This window comes from Falco peregrinus, chromosome 2, assembly GCF_023634155.1.
Source record: "Falco peregrinus isolate bFalPer1 chromosome 2, bFalPer1.pri, whole genome shotgun sequence".
NCBI classification, from domain to species: Eukaryota; Metazoa; Chordata; class Aves; order Falconiformes; family Falconidae; genus Falco; species Falco peregrinus.
The window spans coordinates 108,482,490-108,503,414 of record NC_073722.1 but is presented as its reverse complement, the minus strand read 5'-3'; the positions used below and the strand labels follow the sequence as shown (position 1 = coordinate 108,503,414).

The 20,925-nt window shown below is 63.0% G+C and overlaps 1 protein-coding gene across 4 annotated transcripts in view; it reads right to left on the bottom strand.

Annotated features, from left to right (window-relative positions):
* Positions 1 to 272: 272 nt before the first annotated feature.
* Positions 273 to 20,925, bottom strand: part of ABR (ABR activator of RhoGEF and GTPase) — a 41,186-nt gene continuing 20,533 nt past the window's right edge. For 3 of the 4 annotated variants that reach the window (XM_055795894.1, XM_013301596.3, XM_013301594.3), the window contains 19 exons: positions 20,428 to 20,535; positions 19,680 to 19,740; positions 17,113 to 17,165; positions 16,823 to 16,963; positions 16,368 to 16,489; positions 16,087 to 16,252; positions 15,851 to 15,973; positions 15,701 to 15,776; positions 15,446 to 15,550; positions 14,871 to 14,945; positions 14,635 to 14,732; positions 14,396 to 14,527; positions 6,423 to 6,482; positions 6,179 to 6,288; positions 5,768 to 5,907; positions 5,131 to 5,265; positions 4,722 to 4,827; positions 2,909 to 3,056; positions 273 to 2,721 (listed from right to left, as the gene is read on the bottom strand). In XM_055795894.1, coding sequence (XP_055651869.1) covers positions 2,632 to 2,721; positions 2,909 to 3,056; positions 4,722 to 4,827; positions 5,131 to 5,265; positions 5,768 to 5,907; positions 6,179 to 6,288; positions 6,423 to 6,482; positions 14,396 to 14,527; positions 14,635 to 14,732; positions 14,871 to 14,945; positions 15,446 to 15,550; positions 15,701 to 15,776; positions 15,851 to 15,973; positions 16,087 to 16,252; positions 16,368 to 16,489; positions 16,823 to 16,963; positions 17,113 to 17,165; positions 19,680 to 19,740; positions 20,428 to 20,535 — 2,049 coding nt within the window. In that variant the 3' untranslated portion in view covers positions 273 to 2,631. Of the gene's footprint in view, positions 2,722 to 2,908; positions 3,057 to 4,721; positions 4,828 to 5,130; positions 5,266 to 5,767; positions 5,908 to 6,178; positions 6,289 to 6,422; positions 6,483 to 10,920; positions 11,271 to 14,395; positions 14,528 to 14,634; positions 14,733 to 14,870; positions 14,946 to 15,445; positions 15,551 to 15,700; positions 15,777 to 15,850; positions 15,974 to 16,086; positions 16,253 to 16,367; positions 16,490 to 16,822; positions 16,964 to 17,112; positions 17,166 to 19,679; positions 19,741 to 20,427; positions 20,536 to 20,925 lie in introns of those variants that run through there. The other variant, XM_027791012.2, reaches the window with a different exon arrangement.

Below are 20,925 nucleotides of genomic sequence, written 5' to 3'. Positions count from 1 at the left end.
AGCTGTGCAAGTCAGCTGAATTTTAAGCTTGAGTAATTCTGGGCTGATTAAACAGGCTGGCTCCAGACTGTCCAGGTTTTTTTTCCCTCCAGAATGTACTGAAATGCAAGGATGTAGCCCAAACCATAAGATGTCTCTTAAAAGATTGCCTGGCACAATGCCTGTGCTTATACCACTGGCTTAAAGTGCAGCTAGCAAGATTTCCACGACAGAAAGAGAAGCAGCTGTGATGCCAAGGTGATCAGTTAGTGCGAACAGCAGCACTACAGGGCTCCTTTTGTGCAAATGTTGGGGCTTTGCATTTTTATTAACATTTTTTTTTCTCCTCACATGTTTTACAGCGATTTAAAGTTCATAATCTACAGAAATTGAAACAGAACACAAACAAAAATATATCCTTAACAACTTTTGAAAGTCAAATATTAATTAACAGTTCTATTCTACCTGTAGCTGCAAGAGTCCACCCCCCCCTCTTTTTCTTCCTGTAGGGACAAGCAAAAGCCAGTCAATGGGGACGGCCGCAGCCCGTTGTGCCGGGCCTGTGTGGACCAGGCCTCCAGCCACTGTCATGGGGGGCGGGGGGGGCAGGAATTTGGCTGTACAGAGTCTCCATCTGGAATGACAGTATCATGGACAGAGACTTGGACACATGTAACAAATCAGACACACACAGGGATCCATTGTGCAGTCAGATCTAAAACTCGGCCTCCTTACTGGGTCCAGGGCCAAGACAGACGCCTGGTTATTTTCTGCAATGCTGTTTCCCTTCTGTTTAGCTGGTAGTCAAGAGGAGCAGGGTCTGGAGTGTGAGCCCTTCGGAGGGGGACTGACAGACCTCCCCTCCTTTAGTTGCTTTGCTGGTGCAGGGCCGGCAGGTGCTGCCTTCCCCAGGGAGGTGGGCTCAGGACATACCTGGTGCCTCAGTGGCAGGCGGCTGGGCTCTACCTGGAACAGTCTGTTAGTCAGGAGGGTAAAGGCAACGCCACTGTGAGCAGGGATACGCTTGGTCACTTGTCATCCATCTCCATTTGGCACAGGAGAGCACAGGGCCAACACAATCAGGGAGGGGGGGCTTTTCCCAGGAGAACACAAGACTCGGCTCACAGAGCGAAAGGTTTTGTGTCCCAACAGGTAACTGCACCTACCTGTGAGTGTGGGAAGGTGGGGGACATACTGGGAGCCAGGCACTCGGGCAGCTGGAGCACAGCCTGGCAGTAAGCACAGGTATGCAGCCATCCTGCCTTGGGATGTGGCGTGACGACTCCAGCCATCAGCTCTGGGGAGTCAAGAACTGGAGCCACTAACTACAACAGCCCTGAGCTGGCTGGGCATGGCTAGCCCAGCAGCAGCTGCTTTGTGAGAAAGAAAGCAAAGCACTTCTGCCTTTGGTAGCGAGGGCCACAAAGGCTTTACTCCTCCCACCCCTCCGCACTGGTTTCCAGGCTGGGTGACTATCCAGCTGCCACAGAGCACTTGCCTCCAGCAACCTGGCTGGCGCTGAGGCAGGACCATGCGCTGCCTTTGGGGAAGGCCAAGGAGGGAGACAAAAACCTCTCCGTTCCCATGGCCATGGCAGGAACGCTGGTGCCCTGGCAAGCTCTGCCGCAGAGTGCAGCCAGCGTCGGCAATCCTTGCGGCAGTGCTGGGCTGGCAGGGGCATGCACGCCTTGCTACGGCAGAGATATTGGTGTAAGGAAATGGCAGGGACCCCATTCCCCGCACTGCTAGGGCTTGTTGGGGAAATTGTGGGATCCACACGCCCTGATGGGACCCCATTGGTGCCAGAGCACAGACCTGGGGTCAGCCCCTGGCAGAAGCAGCAGATCTGCCCAGCTGGCTGTCCCTCAAGCCTGCCACGGATGGAGACCAGCATAGCACCCCTCGCTCCAGCTCTGTGTGATGGGTTACCCCAAAACGCTACTTGGAGGCGAGATACAGCGAGGGACGTAACCACCACGCTACACGCGCACAGGCAAAGCACAGGATAAGGGCTGTAGAGAGGACTGGCCTGAAAGCATCCAGAAGAGACGTGACGAGGAGGAAGCAGCACCCCGTTCCTCTGCTCTCACGGTCGCAGGTTTGCTCGGGCCAGAGCGGGATCCAGGCACAGGGTCCAACACTTGCGCAGGCAGCAAGCCAAAGCAGAGCTGGTCATCACCGTCACCAGGGAGGGAAGCCCGCAAGCTCCCAGCCTCTGGAGCGAGCCAGTGCTGCACATGCAGGCATGGGGCAGGGGAGCTGGGCAGCGAAACAGGCACTCGTGGGACGCTGCAGGCTTCGAGCTGGGCGAGACAAGGTGTGCCTGGTAGGAGTGAGCCGGCACAAAGGAGTCCAGGAGAAAATGAGCCAAGGAGGAAGCCTGCGTCCGCAGCCCTTGTCAGTCACTACCTCTTCCGTTGAACAAATATACATAAAAACAATTCTTGAACACAAGAAGGTACATAAGACACGACTACTTTACAGAGAGGCACGGCGCCTGGGGTGGGACCGGGCCACAGGTACACGATTGTACAGGAGCTGTGGGCAGCACCGTCCTGGGTCCAGGCCGGTCTCCCTGGGGGGCTGTGATCCAGTCCGTGTTCCCCAGCAGGGAGCTGGGAGTGTTTGCAGCTGGTGCCTTCTCCCTGCAGGCTACACGTCCGTGGAGAAGTAAAGTGTGTTGCGTTTCAGCTCAGTGAAGGAGATGGGAGGATGCTGCAAGTAGTAGAGAAGGACCTGGACCTGTAGCAGGCAAATGGGGGGTGTTAGGCCAGAAAGGGGCAGAGCTGCCATCTCCCAGCTTGTCCCTGTGCAGCCACATCCAGCAGAGAGTGACAGATCCACCCAGGCAGGCAGGTAAACCCCCCTGCTCCCCACCCCAGGGGTGCTGGTGTGGGCTGCGGCCCCGCGCTGCCGGCACAGCTCTTACCTGGGCCATCACGTCGTGGGACCAGATGTCGGAGGCCAGCGTGAGGTGTCCCTTGCTCTCCCCCTCTGAAGGTCTCAGCAGTGTCGGCCCAAAGACCGTGGCCAGGTTGTGGAGAGACATTTTGTTGATAGGCTCCTTTTCAGCTACCCTGCCGGGGTACGGGGAGAGAGGGAGTGTGAGCCCCCAGCGCTGTTCTCCCAGAGCGGGGCAACCACAGGGCGATGTGGGGGGACAAGTGCTGGCCTCCCTTCTCCCAAAAACCCAGCGGGGGCACCTCCGCCTTGCCACTGCCCTTCATGGCCCCCGGCAAACCCAGGTGCAGGGCAGGGAGCTCTGCCCCCTTCCCGGCCTCTGCTGAGCCGCTGGGCCTGGCCGGGAGCCCTGGGTGTGATGTGGCAGCGACCAAGCCCTTGCTCGCTTATGTGCTGTGGGGCCCCCACCTTTCCCAAGCCCCCGCAGGGTATGGGGAGCTCCCCGCAGCTCCCCCGAGCCCGCCGACCCCCTGGGACCCCAGCCAGCCTGCATGGAGGGAACCAGGGCCACAACATTGCCATGTTAGGAGGCAGCCGTGCTCCCCGGCACAGCCTGCGCCATTGAGCTCTGGCCAGGGGAGCAGATGTGGGAACTGGCTGTGCCCGGTTCTCAGGATGGAAATGGATTTTTCTTTCCCCACCCCCCAGCATCAATCACTTTTTCTGTTTGGTTTTAGCCAAACCAGAGGGGAAAAAAAAAAATATTTGTGATGCAAGTAACATGAGCCGTGAGCCTCTAGCCCTAAACTCATGGCCAGCTCTGGCCAGGCGCCATGTGCTACACCACCATCCTGCCCAGCCCCCTGCCCTCCAGGGGCTTCAGGCCCCCAGCGAGCCCCAGAACTGCCCAGCCCCTTGGGGTTCAGATGGGCTTCACTGGGGCCAAGGCAAAGCCTGGCAAGCCACGCGTTGCTGCGCTGGCCCCAGGACAAGCAACACAGGGCATCACCTGCAGCTCTGGGACATGCCCGCAGAGCTGGTGGTCTCTGGGTCTTGGCCACCTGCTGCAGACACGTTACAGGGATTACTGCCCTGGCTTTGCCGGGGCTGGCCTGGTGGGAAGGGCCACAGCACTGTTTTTGTGCTAAGAGGGACACTGCACGGTTCCTGCTTGACTCCCTGTCCTGTGCCGAGGCCAGCTGCTCCCTGTGGAGCGCTTGCCCAACCAGCTGCACGCGGGCTGTGGCAGCCAGGAGCTGCACCTTGCCAGAGGACGTTTGCTCCCTGCACAGCTGTCCTGCACCGACAGCCGTGCGCTGCACGGTCCTGCTGGCACTGTGACCGGTGGCCCTGGGCTACAGCAGGCTGCTCTGTGAGGCAGAGTGGCTCCAGGTTCCCTCCAGCATCCTATGGGACTCGTAGAGAGCAGCCATGGGAAGCCAACACCAACATCAGCCAAAGGGACTCATGGCGTGCTGGGTCCCAGCCTGAACAGGCTGCAGCCTGGCCAGGACCTCAGGGAGCCCAGGAGACAGGGAAGCTGGGACACACCTGGGGCTGCACCCTCTTGGAGGGGCTGGGAGAGCAAAGGGCCACTCTGCCACCTGCCCCACACCAAGCTGCTGGCCCCAGCTGCTACCCGCAGCCCTGCTCTGCACCAGCACAGCATCATCTGCCTCCAGTTCAGGATCAGCCCACAGCCGCACAGGCACCACAGGAATCAGACCACGGCTCCAGCTCCACTCACGTCCCATGCCCAAGGCCAAGCGGCGAGACAGACCAGTCCCACAGCTCCCGCCTGCCCTGACAGCTCCCCCGGGAGCCGTGAACCCAGCTGTTACCTTTTCAAGTGCTCCAGCAGGAAGAGGAAGGTGATGAGGTTGGGGTCAGGCAGCGAGCGGAGAAGGTGCATCATGCAGTTCTCCTTGGCAGCAGGATCCGAGAGGGCTGAAGACAAGGAGGGAGAGGGCTCATGACAGGAGCTGGTGACATCCCGTGCAGCAGCAGGACCCACCACGGCCACATGCCTCCCAGCAGCCAGTGCACAGCGGCTGGCCCTGCCCTGCAGGGCTCTGCAGCACCCTGGGGGGCAGCCCCACAAGCCCCAAGCTGCCCTAGAGCCAGCAAGGACAGCCAGGACCAAGTGGGCCAAACTGGGAAGGACCCTTGGGAGTCTCCCATCCCAGAGGAGGCAATGTCAAACAGAGACACGCTTGGGCACCGACCCCCTCCCCATCTCCAAGCTCTTACCGATCCCCTCCATGAAGGCGGGGTAGAGTCTGTCAGTGAGGAGGGGCTCGGGCAGCTCGCGGAAGTACAGCTTCAGCGTGCCGGCAATGGCATTGATGTCCATGTCACTCAGCATGACCAAGATGTCCTTGTTATCTGTCCAGAGAGCATCCACATGTGACGCCTCCTGTGCCTCCTTCCCCTCTGGATCTCAGCCCCCCTCATCACCCCAGCTATCCGGGCAGACTGCTGGCCGGAGGGCAGGGAGCACCGCTGGGTCCACAGCCCTGTTTAGCCAGGCTGGGGCTGGGAAGAGCCGAGCGGTTCCTGCCTGGCCAGGCAACGGGACATGGAACAATTTGCAAATCCATTTGCAATGTTGGCCTGACTCAGTGTCTCCCAGGAGCCAGCCAGGCGCGGCAGCAGCTCAGAGACACCAAAGCACAAACAAGGCTGGGACCTCTGGGCATTTGCTTCCCCAGCTACACCCTCCTCCTCACCCCCAGCCCCTTCCTGGGCACACCGGCACGTTTCGCACACATGCAGTACAATAACCAGACCCTGGGCTTGCAGGGCAGGGGACCCGGGGGGTCTCAGTGCCTGTGAACTCTCCTAGGGGAACAGGACTCGAAGGGTGGCCACCCCCCAGGTCACTCACTTGCATCAAAGACAGCTTTCAATGCCTGGATGTCAGTGGCTACACCAGAGATCCTGTAGATGCCGACCTCTTCGATGCCCCTCTTCTCCACCTCCTCGATGCACTGGCGCACGATGTAAGGCACCTTGGAGCGCTCGCGTCTGGCTCGGAAAGCAGAGCTGTGAGCAAAGATTCCCGGGGGACCCCCCAGCGGCCAGCCCAGCCCGACAGACCCTGGGCCAGGGGCAGGATGGGCATGCCAGGTGGGAAGGATGGGACTGGCGAAAGAACGGGCAAGTCCCCAGCAGAAAGCAAAAGCTAAGCTCTGCTGGGCGCAAGGGGACATGGTGCAAGGACGGAGAAGGGGACATGGTGCAACCCCCCCACCCAATGGGACCAGAGCAGAACAGCCTCCCCCGGCCCTGCATGTACTTTGTCACGACGCTGATTTTGACCCCAAAGACGCCAGTCTGCTTTTTGGATGGGGTCCTCTTCAGGCTCATGTCTCTGCTTGTGAACTTCATGGAGAACTCCACCTTGATCTGCAGGAGACGGGGTGAGTCCCAGCAGCCCGGCCCCGGCCCGTCACCTCCACATGGCATGAAGGCACGGCACAGCTCCAGGGAAAGGGCTGCCGTTAAAGTGAGGGGCTGTGGGTCCCCGCAACCCCGCTTACCCCGTTCATCTCAATCACATCCATGTGCCAGTTCTTGGTCTGCACAGCCTGTGGGTCCAGCTGCGAGGAGAGATGGTGCATGAGCTCCACAGAGACGAAGCCCCATGCCAGTCCCACTGCTGCCCAGCCCGGCAGCCCCCAAAGCCCCTGACCCACAGATGGTGTGGGGCACGGGATGTGCTTCCCTGGCACCGTGCTGCCCAGGGCAGGAGGATGGAGAGGGGAAGCTCTGAGGTCCCTCTGGCCGTGCCCCAAAGCCAGGTGGGCTCAGCCTGCCCACCCTGCCCACCCCGACCCCCTGCGAGGCAGTGCTTTTAACCCACACCCGAGCAGCAAGAAATTTCTAAGAAATAGGACTATTTCTGGTGGCAGATTGATGAAACAGAACTAGGGCAGCGTTTTCCATGCAGAAAAACAACATCTCCCCATAGCCAAGGCTATTTATAACCCCTGGGAATGACGGGCTCTGCTATTTCTGGCTTAGGGGCTAGCAGGGGACTCGGTGACGCTTCTCCAGTGCCCAGCCACCATGGCGAGGTGCTGGCATTCCCAAGGCCCTGGCACATGCCGTGGTGGGCGCTGGGCCCCAGGGCTGAGCAGAGGAGGGTGCAGTTGCCTTTTGGGGCTTTTCAGTCCCCAGCTGGTGGTATCGATCTGGCCCCATCGATCCTTGTAATACACAGGGCGGGCGGGCAGTGCGGCAGAGCCCGGCACTAATGTCCCCTTGGGGAAGGGGATGGGATGTGGGAGCTGGTGGGGGGTGGCGGGGGCTCCCAGGGCCACACGCATGCAGCTGCCAGGCTTGTGCCAAGGATGTGGGGTCACCCCTGAAGGACACAGGAGTTTCCTACAGCTGCTGGGTTGGAAGATGCTCCAAGCGAATGCAAAGATGTCCAGAGTCACTGCTCCCACCACGGAGCTGCCATTCCCCAGCTCCAGCCTCTGGCTCCCCGTGAAGCCACTGCATGTCATGATGGAGAGGACTGTGGGGTCCCTCATGTCTATTCTTGCACAGAAGCCCCCATGCTCCCGAGGACAGGCTCAGGCTGCCCTGGCTCTCGGCACAGACCCAGCACTGTGGCATTGCCCCATGGCCAGCACAGTGCCACCGTGAGCCCGAGCAGCTCCTCAGTGGCTGCGGTGCCGCGGGAAACGCTGTGGTCTCCAGCACAGCCCCGGAATGGCTCGGGACATGGAGTCCTCCCTGGCACTCCAGCTCGGCACACGGGAGAGCCCAGCGAGCGCCACGCCACCTCCTCCCCGCCAGCCCTGCGGCTGCTGGGAACAGCAGCGGGGGGAGCGGGAGGAGGAGGAGGAAGGCTGCAGCTGCCCTGGGCTCCCGTGGGGCCCTGCAGCACGTCTGTACACCAGGATCACAAGGCTGCCGCCAATCTCAGCCCTGCGGCTCCAACTCCCCCGTGTTCCCCCCTCAGTGCCAGATCCCCCTGTGACGCTGTCATGCACCCACCATGGCCAAAGCCAACCCAACACTGCCTGTCCTGTCAGGTTTTCAGCCCTTTTCCCTGCACAGCACCATCCTTCTCATGGCAGCATCCAACCCTGCAAGCCCCAGGCAGCGGCAGCAAAGCCCTTCGCCCCCCCAGCTGGGTCAGGAGCTGTGGGCCTCCCTGCTCTGCCGTGCGTGTTTAATTGCATCCACCACATATGCCTTCCCCATCCCCGTCCCCCAGGTCCCCTTGGCTCCAATGGCCCTGGCAGCTCACATCTGGAAGGGCTTTAGCAGGGCTCTGAAGAAAGCTTTAATAAAAGCCAGGTTGGCTGCTGCCAGCACCATGGACCTTACCACGAGCATGCCACCTCCCCGCAGCCATTAGCCCCCAGTCGGGCAGAACTGTCCCCATCCAACTCCCCGCTGCAGCCAGCACAGCCCCGAATTTGGGCTACTTCAGCTGGTACCACCAGCACGAGCTCCCTTGCAGCTGGAGCAGGTCCCTGTGTGCCTGTGACCCGTGGGGCACTGACTGTGACCTGTCCCCAGCGCTCCTCCAGCCCTGCCCACGGGCACCCACCGCCACGCTGCCCGCTCCCCACAGGAAGCAAAGCCACAGCTGATGCTTCGTCTCCAGGCGTGGGACAACAGACGGGAGCATCCACCCACAGAGCCAGAGGCTGCTCCTGCCCACGCAGCACTGGCAAACACCCCATCTCTGCTACCACCACCATCTCCTTCTCCTCCAAAGGGAGCTGCCTTGCTCCAGCACAACACGGGGATGTCCTGGGCAGGTGGGGAACTTACGGCCTGGGAGCTCTGGGGAACAGCCTCTGTGTCAGTGCTGTGCAGGATGGCACAAGTGACATGCTGCTGTCCCCGATGTCAGCTCCTCTTTGGCAGATTGGCTGGCTCTAGACACCAGCCTGTGCCTGGGGAAACTGCCCAGCCAGGTCACCAGCACCTCTCCGGGCTGCTCCCTCCCGTGTCTCAGGTGGTGTCCATGCCCAGAGCATCCCTGCGGTGCCACTCTCATCCAACACCCCCTGCTCTGGGCCACAGGGATGTGCCATCAGCCTGTTTTCCCAAATTATCCAAAGGTATTTGCTTGTAGGACAGGGCCACAGGTTGCAGAGGACAAGGCAGCAGCATGGCAGGCAAGTGCGTCCTGGGGAGGCTCCGGTGGCAGAGGGACCCCCCAGTCCTGCTGCGCTTCCCCCCTGCAGCCCCTGCCTGCAGCTTGTCTTGTGCACAGGATGACTGTGGACTTTGAGGGGATGAGGCCACATCCTTGGATTTTGTCCTCAAGACACCTCCAGGCTGTGGGTACAGCTCCTGTGCAGATAGTGGCAGCTGAAACAGACCCCAGCAGTGCTGGGTCCCCAGGGCTCCAGGTAAGGAACTGGGATGGCTCCAGACCCTCATGGAGGGTCTCCAGGGCCCTGAGCATCGGGATGCTGTGGCAGGGCAGGGGCTGCCAGGCCGGACATGTCCCTTCCTTGTGCCTCACGCCCATGAGATCACTCAGCCATCAGCCTGATCAGGAGCAAACTGGTGACTCAGCCAGTGAGGCCATCACCACGGCCCCGGGGAGCAGGATCCCGGGGGAGCTGCTACAACCAGGGTTGCTTCCCATCAGCGTGGCACCCACGGACACCGCAGCCTGGCCTCCCGTGGCCACCCTGGCTCCAGCGACCAGCTGCCCCCACCAGACCTCCATGCCAGCCATTCCCTCCCCAGGGAACAAGCGGCCCCTGAGCTACTCCATGCCATGGGGGCAGAGCAGCCCCCACAACAGCAAATGCTGCCGGCAGCAAAGCACAGCTCCCCCAAAAAAAAGCAGCAATACACAGCTGAGAGTGACCTGAGAAGCAGCAGGCACCCACAGCATGCCAGGACCTGGCACAGACCTGCTGGGGCCACATCCAGCTCCTGCAGCCCCAGCGCGTCCCAGCTGGCAGCAGGCAGGGAAGCTGGCGGCTGCGCTGGGGACACGTGGGGGCTGGGAAGTGAAACCCCCTCATGTTTTGCCCCAGCAACAGCCAGCAGCAGCCGCTGAGCAGCCTCCCCGCACAGCCCTCACTGCCCCTTAATCCCCTCTGCAGGAGCAGTGGTGGCGGCACAGAATCGAGGTTAATGCCGCTGCGTCACAGGCAGCCCCGCCGCCGAGCGAACCGAACCCCAGCCCCGCCGCCGAGTGAACCCCAGCCACGGCTGAGCAAACCCCACTTCCACCGCCGAGCAAACCGAACCCCAGCCCCACCGCTGAGCGAACTGAACCCCAGCCCCCCCACCACCAAACCGGACCCCCACAGGCCCAGGCAGCTCCTGCCCACAGTCGCAGCTGAGCCCTGAGCCAGCAGCTCCCCACCCAGGGGAACCCCACGGAGGGAAACCCCCAGAGCCCCCCTGCTCCGGCCATGAGATCGCAGGGGCTTTGGGACAGCCTGCAATGGTGCTGTGCCCCCTCCCTTGTCACCTCTGCTGCCCACCCCTGCCCTCCGTCCTCCCGCAGACATGGGCAGCGCTGGCTGATGTGGCTGCGACACGGCTGCGAGCTGGGGGAAGCCTGGGGGGGACCCGGGGTGGGGGGTTGAAAAACAAGCAAGAGAGGGTACACAGACACCCCAAAGCCCAGCCCCGGCCAGCCTGCAAGCATCGCTGCCTCCTGGGTGCACCCTGGGGCCAGGCAGGGGGGTCCCTGCCCTCTCTCTACAGGACCCCCAAGTGCAAACAGCTAGGTGCCCCCCAGCCCCACAGCAGGAGAGGGAAGGAGGAAAACAAACACCTCACAGGCCACTAACTGCTTCTGAGAGCTCCCAAAGCACCCAAGTAGCCTTCCTGCTCCGTGCACATACCCCACAGCCCTCTCCCCACAAGTAACACAGCCCCCCACATCACAGCCTTCCCCGCCCCCCCCCCCCCGGCAAAAGCCACAGTCACCACGTTCAGCAGAGGCCAGCGACATTGCAAAACTGTGCCAGAGACCATTCGGTGCCCACCACCATCCCCGCCAGCCGTGTCCCCCCCCTGCACCCCGAGAGGTACCTTCTGGCGGAGCAGCTTGCTGCGCACCCTGCCCCAGAGGCGGGCGCCCGTGTTGGGGGGACGCTTGCCCTCGGGCTCCTCCACGCCGTGCTCCGGCCGCTCGCCCGCGGGGCTGGGGCTGCCGTCCGGCTGCACCAGCACCTCCATCAGCGCGGTGACCCCTTCGGCTGGAGGCGAGGCTGGCCCGGGCTGGCTCAGCACAGCACCTGCATCCCTGGGCGGGGGGTCAGCGGTGGCCGGGGCGGCAGGGACCAGCCAGGGGAGCCCGGCTAGGGCGGCGGAGAGGCCAGCGGCCAGGGCTCATCTTCAGGGTGTGAGCCAGGCGGAGAGGCAGCTCGGCAGCCCCAAAAGCCTCCCTCCCTCCCTCTGCGAGGAAGTGACTCAAAGGCAGCCCCCCCCCGGCGGCCCCCACGCGTTTAACTCTCGCCCTGCCGCCTGCCACCGCTGGGGAAGGCTGGAGGGGCTGCCCGGGCTCCCCACCGCCCTTAGCCACTGTCACCCATCATCCGTTCCGCGCCCCGGGAGGCATCGTCACCGTTGGCCGCAGCATCCCCGGCTCCGCGGAGGAGCCAGGCTGGCTCTCCCACGCTCAACGAGGGGCAAGGGGATGGGACTTTTGGGGTCTCCTGTCAGGCCTAGGGACTGGTGGGGACCCCCCTGTGCCCTCTCATGCCCTTCAGCCCCGCTGCTGGGGGCGATGCGGTGGGGCAGGGCTGCCGGGCAGGGGGATGGGGTGCAGGCAGGGCTTGCCCCTCGCCCCAGCCCTGGAAGGGTCCCTGCCTGCTGCTCCTCCTGACAGGCAGGGACATAGTGAGGTGCAGGCTTGGGGGGGACTTCCACTGCCCCCCAGTCCAACCCTCAGAAGCCCCCTGAGTCCACATGCATCACCCTATGGATTCCTGCAGGTCTGGGGAGCCCCAACACCACAAGTCACCCCTTCTAGAGCCTCCGCCAGCCCAGAGAGGGGGACAGACAGATGGACTGCTATTCCCTGTGGGTACAGCAGGCACCATGCCCATGACAACACAGGCTCTACTTCAACAGCCACATACCCCCTACGCATCAAACAGGGGCTGCTCCATTCTGCCCCATCAACCCGAGACCCCCTTCATGCACCCGCTGCCTGTCTCCTTGCCTGCCCCAGGGCAAGGGGGCCAGACCCAGCTCTCCCCTCTGCAATGTGGGCACAAGTGCTTGTAGCCTGCTCTGCCCACACACAGTACCTGTCTGCCACCCTGTCACAGCACCAGACACCCCTGCCAAGTGGACACAACCCAGCTGCTGGGAGTGACTGCGACAGCTCAGAGCAGGACTGAGCCCCCCACGGGGACATAAGCCCCCTCTGTACCATGTTCTCCCCACAGGGACATGGTATATCTACTTACTCACAGCATGTCCCAGCCTGGGAACTGCACGCAAAATGGGGTTAACAACAACAAAACAGGGTTAATGCCAACCAGCAGCCACAGCCGAGCCACCAAGCAGTCAATGGCATGGCTGGACCCACAAAGCACAGGGTACCCACCCTCCACCAGCCATGGGGACGGGGCTTGGGGTAGGTGTCTGATGCTCACCACGGTGCAGACCCCTCGGGGCTCATTGCCAGGATGCTCGAGAGGAGACTGGTGCCAACCCCAGCCCCTCCATGGACCCACCTACGTCCTCTGTGCTGACAGGACATGACTCCCACCTATGGCACCTCTGCAGCCTCGTGAGGCCCCCGCTGCTCCCCGCAGAGGGGCTGTAGCATCCCCCTCGCATGCTGACCCACTCCCGCCAGCCTGTGATGCCGTTAAGCTGCTTTTGTGGCTGACGCACGTGCCTGGGCCATCAGATTAGAGCTGGGCAGTGGGCACAGCACTGGCTGCAGGGGCAGTTTGGCCATCCTGGCACCCCCACACACACCACAGGCCTTTGCCAAGCTGCTGATGCCTGTGTGGTCCATATCTCCTGCTCCTGCTGCTAAGTGGAACTAGCAGCAACTCATGATGAGCCCAGGGACCAGCCAGGGTAAGGACCATCCAGGGCGGCATCTATGCCCCAACAGCTCAGGGCAGCAGGCAAGGGGCCTGGGCAAGCACTGGGGTTTGGCAACCCACAGCCCCACGAGCAGCGCTGTCTGGAGCTGTGCTGCCCCATCCCTGCCCCACCATCCACCCACTCCCAGGCCAGGGGCCGAGCTGTGGCTCTGGGTGACGGCAGGACAGCCTTAACCCTGACACCGCTCCGTCCAGCCAGGACCTCCCTGGGATAAGCAGCCCCAGGGCTTCTTTCTCTCTCTTTTTTCCTCCACAACTTTCACACAGCGGGGACGAGCTGTGCTGTCCCCGTCCCGACCCCTGCATCTCCCAGCGTGACTCATGTTTGTTGACCCGGGCTATTTCCGAAAGCACAGCTGGACTGATCCCCTCGGGGCTTGGAGCCCCTTCCTTGCCCCAGCCCTCCCGCTTGGCCCAGTGCCACCCCCACACCGCCGTTTCCCAGGGGAGAGCACAACAGATGGGTGATTTCAGGTACGAACAAGCCGCTGACAAAGCCGAGCCCCCGCTCCCATCCTGCACGCCCAGTGCGGTGCTGTCCCCCCCGCAGTGTCCCCTTCCCAGCAGCATTTCCATGCTGCTCCCTGCTCCCCTGGGACCTGCCCTCAGCCACTTTCCCACGGAGCGGGGCAGCACGCCAGGCCCTTTGAAGTGGCCTTGGGTTGAGAGCTGTGTCCCAGGCGTGACACTGTCCCCAGCACAGCAGGGAAGGTAGCTGAATTGGGGGTCACCCCCTGGAAAACGCAGGGGTACCCCCACCCCGAACCACTCCCCACTGCCCTGGGCCTCCCTGCAGCCTGGCCATGGTGGGTGCTGGGGGGATGGGGGGGCTGGGGGCTGCCTGCCCCCCTCCCCCCATCGTCCCAGTCCTCCTCACCTGGGAGCACCTCAGGGCAGCCCAGGCCTCCATCCTCCCTGCCTGGCAACCACCAATCACAGGCAGCTCAGCCGTTGCCCTGGAAACCCCTGTTGCCATAACAGCCGCTGATGGAGGCACAGGGGAGGCAGATGGTGGCAGAAGGGGACAGCCACAGCTGGCGGGGAGGGGCAGGGGGTGCATGCTCAGAGACCCTCCCTGGGGCGGGTGCCGACCCCCTCCCCACAGCCCCCAGGGCTGTAGCACAGAAGGGCTGGACGCACATCTGGGGAGTGGCTGCTGGCTTTGCCACCTCCACAGGACCCCCTCTCACTTTGTCCCACCTCCTCCTGCAGCTGCTGTGCTCCAGGACCATCAGCCACATGCCTACTGCCCACCCACCTCACTGCCTTCAACCCGGAGCCCCAGTCCCTGTACCCCACTCCCCAAAACGGAGCTGCCTGACCATGCTGCTAAGCATCCCACCCCAGGCATCACTCCAGAGCAACCCTCCCACCCAGGTGCTTGGCCCCAAGAGTTCACCATCAGGTGATAAGATGCACAAAAGCCCCAGCCATACCTGGATCTGCCCCTTGCCCATGATCTTGTCCACAATTTCGTTGTTGTCCTTGTTGAGCTTGGTCTTGTCGTAGCACTTCTCATAGCAGAGGATGCGCAGGGACTGGGAGCCCTCCAGCTCGATCTCAAACTCCTGGGCACGGAAGGAGGGTGGCTCAGCCCCAGCACCCCAGAGCAGCTTCAAAACTGCGGCTAGAAGGGGACAAGGGGCACAGTCCCATCCCTGTGTCCCACTCTCACCTCATTCCACTGTGGCTCGGTGGTGTCCCGGAAAACCCTGGTCTTGGCTTTGCTAACGAAGTAGCCGAAGGAGTCCACCTCCAGCGTGCAGTAAAGGTCTGGGGGAGCAAACACCGCTCAGCACCCCAGGAACATCCCTACTGGCTCCTGGGGGACCACTGTGGGCAGAGCATGCTGGACCCCAGCTCCTCTGATCACACCGGCCCCTCCAAGCAAGGGTGGGCACCCACACTTACTGGCAGACTGCTTGAAGCCCTTGGCAGAGTGGACGATGACGTGCAGGAACCCGTATAGCCCGGGGGACTCGTCGTCTGCAGCGGGGAGAGCAGAGGTTGTGTCAGGGCTCAGCTGCTGACTCCTGCGCCCTGGCCATCCCCGAGGCAGCCTTTGCCATAGTGAGAGCTAGGTGCCTGCGGTGACACCCCAATGTCCCCAAACCCCTGGAGAGCTATTCCTAAGGTCTGGAAGGGGACACGCATCCCCTGCTGCCCATTATCCCTGCCGGACATCCCGAGCTCTCCTGCTGCTGGACCGCCCTGGGGGAGGTTCCCAGGGGGGCTGGCTGGGTCTCAGCCTGGGGCCACCCTGGTACTGCCCAGCCCGTGGGGGTGCTGGAGAGACCCCCAAAGCAGCCCTATGTTGCAGCTGGGATGGCACTGCCTGGGAGCCCGACTCTGCTCCGGCAGTGCCACCTGGTGGGTAGCTGTCCCCCCGCACAGCCAGGGACCCTGCTCCAGCCAGGGGACCCCTCAGCACCATCACAGCATCATCCAGAGGCAAAAAGGGACCTGCCAGCCCAGCGGATACTCACCGTCCTTATTGCTGGTGACCGGGATGTTGTGGACGGTGCGTAGCTTGAAGCAGGATCCCGTGAGCACCTGCAGCTCCACCGAGCTCAGGACAAAGGCTTGGAGGTCTGGGAGAGGACATGAGAGGAGCTTCAGAGGGACACAGCCAGCACTGGCCATGGGGACCAGAGAGCACTGGGCTGCAATCCTGTGGGACCTCCTTATGGCCCCTGGGGGGGCCAGGAGCCCCAGGAGAGCCTCAGCAGCCCCAAACTTACCCTTTTTCTGCAGTCTCTGAATGGCTTCCCTCCACTCAGACCTCTCGTAGTCGGACGACAGCAGGAAGAGGTAGCTCTGTAAAAGAGAGGGCAATGCAGCAGGCTGGGTGCAGGCAGGGCTGAGCCTGGCTCCCTGCCCACCCTCCTCACCTTCCCGTTGCGGTTGTGGATGCGGAAGGGGATGGCAGGCGAGTTGAGGAGCAGCCAGAATTCATTCTCAAACATCTTCTTCTTGAGACGCTCAATGGCCCGGCTCTGGCCCTTGTTGGCTTTCTGCAGGGGGGGAGCAGACAGGAGCTTTCACAGGCACCACTGGCTCCCGTGTCCCAACCCTTACCCCAAGGAAGGCACCCACCCCGGCAGCAGGTCCCACACCCTCCTCTCACCTCCTTCTGCACCTCGCTCTTGATGGCCGAGATCTTCATCTTCATGTCCTCCAGCTCATGGTCGGGAATGACGTGGACCTGCGGGCAGTGCTCCGATTCCTCCGGCGAGGGGAACACCAGGTCGGCCAGGGGCACGTACCACTTGCAGTCATACTGCTGGTGCTTCCTGCAGCCGGGGCACGGGCACTGAGCGATGCCTGACCCCATTCCCAGCATCCCCCAGCCCGCTGGAGGATGGGGAGGTTGGGATGCATTCTCCCCACGCCCAGTGCCCTCCTTACCCCACCGCTGTCTTCTTCAGCTTGGCACAAAGCAGCACGTCGGTGAAGAGGAAAACGTGCCGCAGCTTCCGTGAGCCCTCCGACAGCTCCACCAAGAAGCCATCCTTGACAAGCTGCCGGGTCTGCGGGGCACCAGGGCTGGCATGAGAGCGGGCAGGGAGCAAAGGCCAACAAACCAAAGGGCATGGATGCTCCTGTCCCTCTCCACGGCTCAGCCACCAGGAGCATGGGAAGGTCCATGTCCTCTGGGTGCTATTTGGATTCCCATATGCTCAGTAGGGTGCCAGCAAGACCAGGCAGAGCCCCAACCTTGCACCCAGGACTGCGTCTAGAGGAAATCCTCTATCTCCTGGCCCAGCACCATGGGGCTCTTCAGGGTAGAGACACCAACCAGGGGCTGGCAGAGGGCTCAGCCCTCACCCTCTGCCCAGGCACTGCCCACCCCCCTGGCTCACCTCGCCCTTGGGGGTGGTGACCGCTGTCCTCCGGGGATCGATGTCCTCATTGATGCTGGAGAGGAAGTTCTGCGAGATGCGGAGGGCATCCTGGAGCAGCGGGTAGTCAGGGTGGTCAGCAGGGGTGTGTTTCAGGAGGTCCTGGAAGGGGACAGGCAGAGGTGAGTGGCCAGAGGGCACTGCCCTGCCTGCAGCGACCCCCCCAGCAGCATTCCCCACAGCTGCGGGTCCCCAGGAGCAATGGAGACGAGACAGAGCCCCCCCGCCCCCGGGACTGGTGTCACACTCACGTGCAGAACAAGGGTGCTCCGCGTCACGCGGTCAATGGGTTTGTACAGCAGCGCTGAGGGGAGAGAGGAGGTGTCAGCAGCCAGCCAGGGCCCTGGTCCCTCTCCCACCCATGAGAGCCACCAGCACATCCCACAGGGGCAAGCAGGGGAGACCAGATGCCCAGAGACCCCCCAGGTCTGCACAGAGCCCTGGACAAGTGTCTGGGGTCCATTCTGCACGGAGCCAGCGACGGCTGGACAATCGCGTTACTGCCAAGAGCAGCAGTGAGCCAAGGTTCAATGCGGCAGCGCCGTGCTCTGCTGCGCCAGGAGCCGGAGGAACCACGGCCTGGCAGAGCCCAGTGCTGGCAGCTGCCTGACGTGCACCTTGATTTTGGAGCTGCACCCAAGAGGTTTCACCAGCAGTAGAAGTGCCTGCAGGGTCCCCACTGGGGTGACAAGCCTGGACAGCTGCCATATGGCACTTCCCACATAGCACCCTGCTCCAGCCATTGCCCTGCATCGGCAAAGTCCGTCCCTGTCCCAGGACAGGGCACCATGGGGGCACCAACACAGCCACCATGTCCTCCTGCCCTCTGCTGCCACGGGTCACGGGTGGCAAAGCCAGAGGAGCCACCATAAACATTGTGCTGTCCTGACTGCAGGATGTCCCCACCATGACTGTGCCAGCATGTCCCCCTCGGGGATGAAGGACCTCCCCGCACATGGTGCGGGCACCAGCACCACCAGCTTGCCGTGCGGTGGCTGCAGAACAGAAGAGCTACTCATCCCCCCAGCAGCTTTTTCAGTTTCCCTTTTGGCTCACCGGCATGTTCAGTCCCTGCCCTGCTCTCACCGGCCTCTGCCACCCCCCGGGACACACTGCACTTCCCCTCTGGCAGCCAGCCCTGGGTGCAAGGGGAACCCAGGCTGCTCCAGCAGCAGCAGCAAAACACACACCTACAGAGAACGCAGGGGCCAAGGCATGGTCCCAGCACCGCTGTCCTGTGTTCCCTCCCCACGGCGCCCCACAACTGCACACGAGGCTCTGTCCAGGGCAATGGGGCAGAGCTGCCCCACACACAGGGCACAGACACCCCCTTTCTCCTGCCATGCACCCTCCCACCAGGAAAGAACCCCGGGGGCTCATCAGAGGCACATTTCACCCCAAGCAGCCTCCTCCACAGTTCTTTGGGCAGGCAAAGGCACAGAGCACATCCACAGTGCTGCTCCCCATGGCCAGCTGCTCACACAGCTCCCCGGGCTGCTTACAGCCAGGCTGATGCCTCTGGGTTTTCCCTTCACTTCGGAGCACTTCCCCAAACTGCCAGGGCCAAGTAGGGCCGGGCATTCAGGCCAGGGGAGAGGAGGGATAGGTGCCACCACCCTGTGCCATGAGCCACAGGGGGCTCCCATCCCCTTCCCCCAGAAGGTGCTGCCTTGTGGAGCCGGGTCCTGAGAGAGGGACCCTTGTCCTGGCAGAGGGTCTCTGCTCGGGAGGCGAGGATGCATGGCTAGACCCCGAACTGGAGGCTGCATCACCCAAGACTCCACGCCAGCGAGTAAAATCAGAGCCCCGCTCCATGCGGCAGCCAGGGAGAGCCCTGCTCTAGGACGGAGGGGGGCAGGCAGGGTGTCCCCCCGCTTTCTCCCACCCTAGACACACGGGGAGGATGGACCCTCCTGCTACCATCGCTACAGGCACATGCAAAGCACCAGGGAGCCCCGGGAGGGGATATCCCAGCACAAGGGAGGAGCACTGGGCTCCTCGCTGGCCAGCGCCGCTCCGCCAGCCTGGGACCCCCACGCAGGCAGCACGGGGGCAGGCAGGCAGGGACACCCGGTGCCTCTCCTGCCCAGCCACGGAGATGGACGTTCCAGCCCCAAGACACTCACAGCCTCCGGCAAGCAAACGGGGATCCCTCCCTACCGCTGTCCCCGCAGCACAGCCCAGGCACAGGGGGTCCCCCTGCCTGCCCCAGCCCCTCGATGTCCCTCCACCGGCACGAGCACCTGCCCAGCAGGGAAGGCGAGCGCGTGGCCGCGTGTGCCGGAGCCAAGATGATTCAATAAAGCCTGGAACAAAGACGCTCCCAACTTCAGGCTGCAGAGCACGACGCAGCCCCCACCCCCCAGCAAGGACAGCCAGCCCCGGGCCAGTGTCCCCGCAGCGTGGCTCCCCACCCCACCAGCACCTGAATTCGGAGCCGCCCCCCTCGCCCCCCTCGCCTCACCGTAGGTGCAGTTACAGCAGAGTCGGACGACGACGAGGATTTCCATGGCAGCCCCGTCTCCACGCAGCCATCTCTGCCACCCCGCGCCAGCTCAGCCCGGCTGCGGCACGGCATCGGCCCCTCAGCACAGCTCTCGGCGCAGCCGGCGGGCGGGGATGAGGGGGTGGGCAGGGGGTGGGGGGCTCCTGCACGCCCCCAGCATCCTCAAGAGCTGTGTCCCCCCTCTCCTCACTGGCTCGGCACACGGGAACACAAAGGGCTCCGCTCGCGGGAGCCGCTCAGTAATTCATCCACGCCAGACCCGCGCACAGACAAAAGGCTGCGTCCCCCTCCCCACGCCCGCGCCTGCCGTACCCTCCATGGTGACAGACGTGTGGCTCTCCTTCGAGTCCTTGGGGCCCTTCACCTTCAGCTCCTAGGGAGGGAAAGGCCCATCAGAGCAGCCCAAGGGGGGCTGGGGGTGTGTGGTCATTGCTCAAGGTCATGGGCTCCCCCCCACCCTTCCTGCCCCCTGATACCTGCCCCCAGCCCCAGCCTGGCCACGCTGGAGGCCACACATGGGTGCTGGGGTGGAGGTGTGGACTGTACGGGACACTGCCTGGCCGGGAGCAGCTCTGGCTGTGCCCAGCTGTCAGGACACGGTGAGCCCATGGGTTACCTTGGAGCAGGACCCCCAGCCCTATAGCAGCCCCACTGAGCTAAGAGCCCTGTTACAGAAGGGGCTGGAGGGAGCAGGGGGCCAGGCTGCAGCCACGGAGGTCCCTGTTTCTATAGGGAAGCCAGGCACAGAGATGCAGCCAGCAGGAGATGAGCCACAGGTGCCCAGCACCCAGCACCCATGCTCACTGGATGGGGCGAGAGGGTGCTGGGCATCCCAGAAATGACAGCAGTGGGGACTGAGCCTGACCTGAGCTTGCACAAGGTGGGGGGCAAAGCCCTACAATACTCAGAGAGCATGACCCTCCCCCACAGCCACTGATGTCCCTGCCCCCAGGGCAGGGGGAGTACCTCTGTGGGGCAGACAGGGGTGGCTCAGCCACGGGGATGGCATTCTCTGCCGTGTGCCGGGACAGCCTGGCCATGGCCCCCCAGCCCAGCTTACCTCCGAGATTTTCTGGAACTGGTAGTTGCTCTGGCTGCACTTCTCCGCCGTCTCCAGTGCGATTTTGTAGTTATCCACAAAAGCCTTGTAGACCCCCAGCTGGCTGGCCTGTGGGGAGTGGGGGTTAGCCAGGCACCCAGCGCGATGCTGAAGCCCCCCCTTACAGCGTGAGCAGCCAGGCAGCCACCGAGGGGACACTGCCCAGCGCTGTCCCCTCCCGGCGGGACACTGCCAGATCACAGCCGGCTGCAGGGCCACACGCTTGGCTCCGCAGGGAGAGCCTTCGCCTGGGCAGGATGGTGGGGGTCCTGCCCAGCCCTGTACCCCCACAAACCTCTGAAATCCAGCAAAGAGGTAACAAGTGCCTGGGCAGCAAAGGCTGAAGCTACAGTCACTTCCCAGCACCCTTCAACCTGCCCTCTCCTCCTTCCCTCCCCAGCATGGCCATGGCACCCACGGGCACAGCCCCTGCCCCCACTGCAAGTTCAAAGCTGTGGC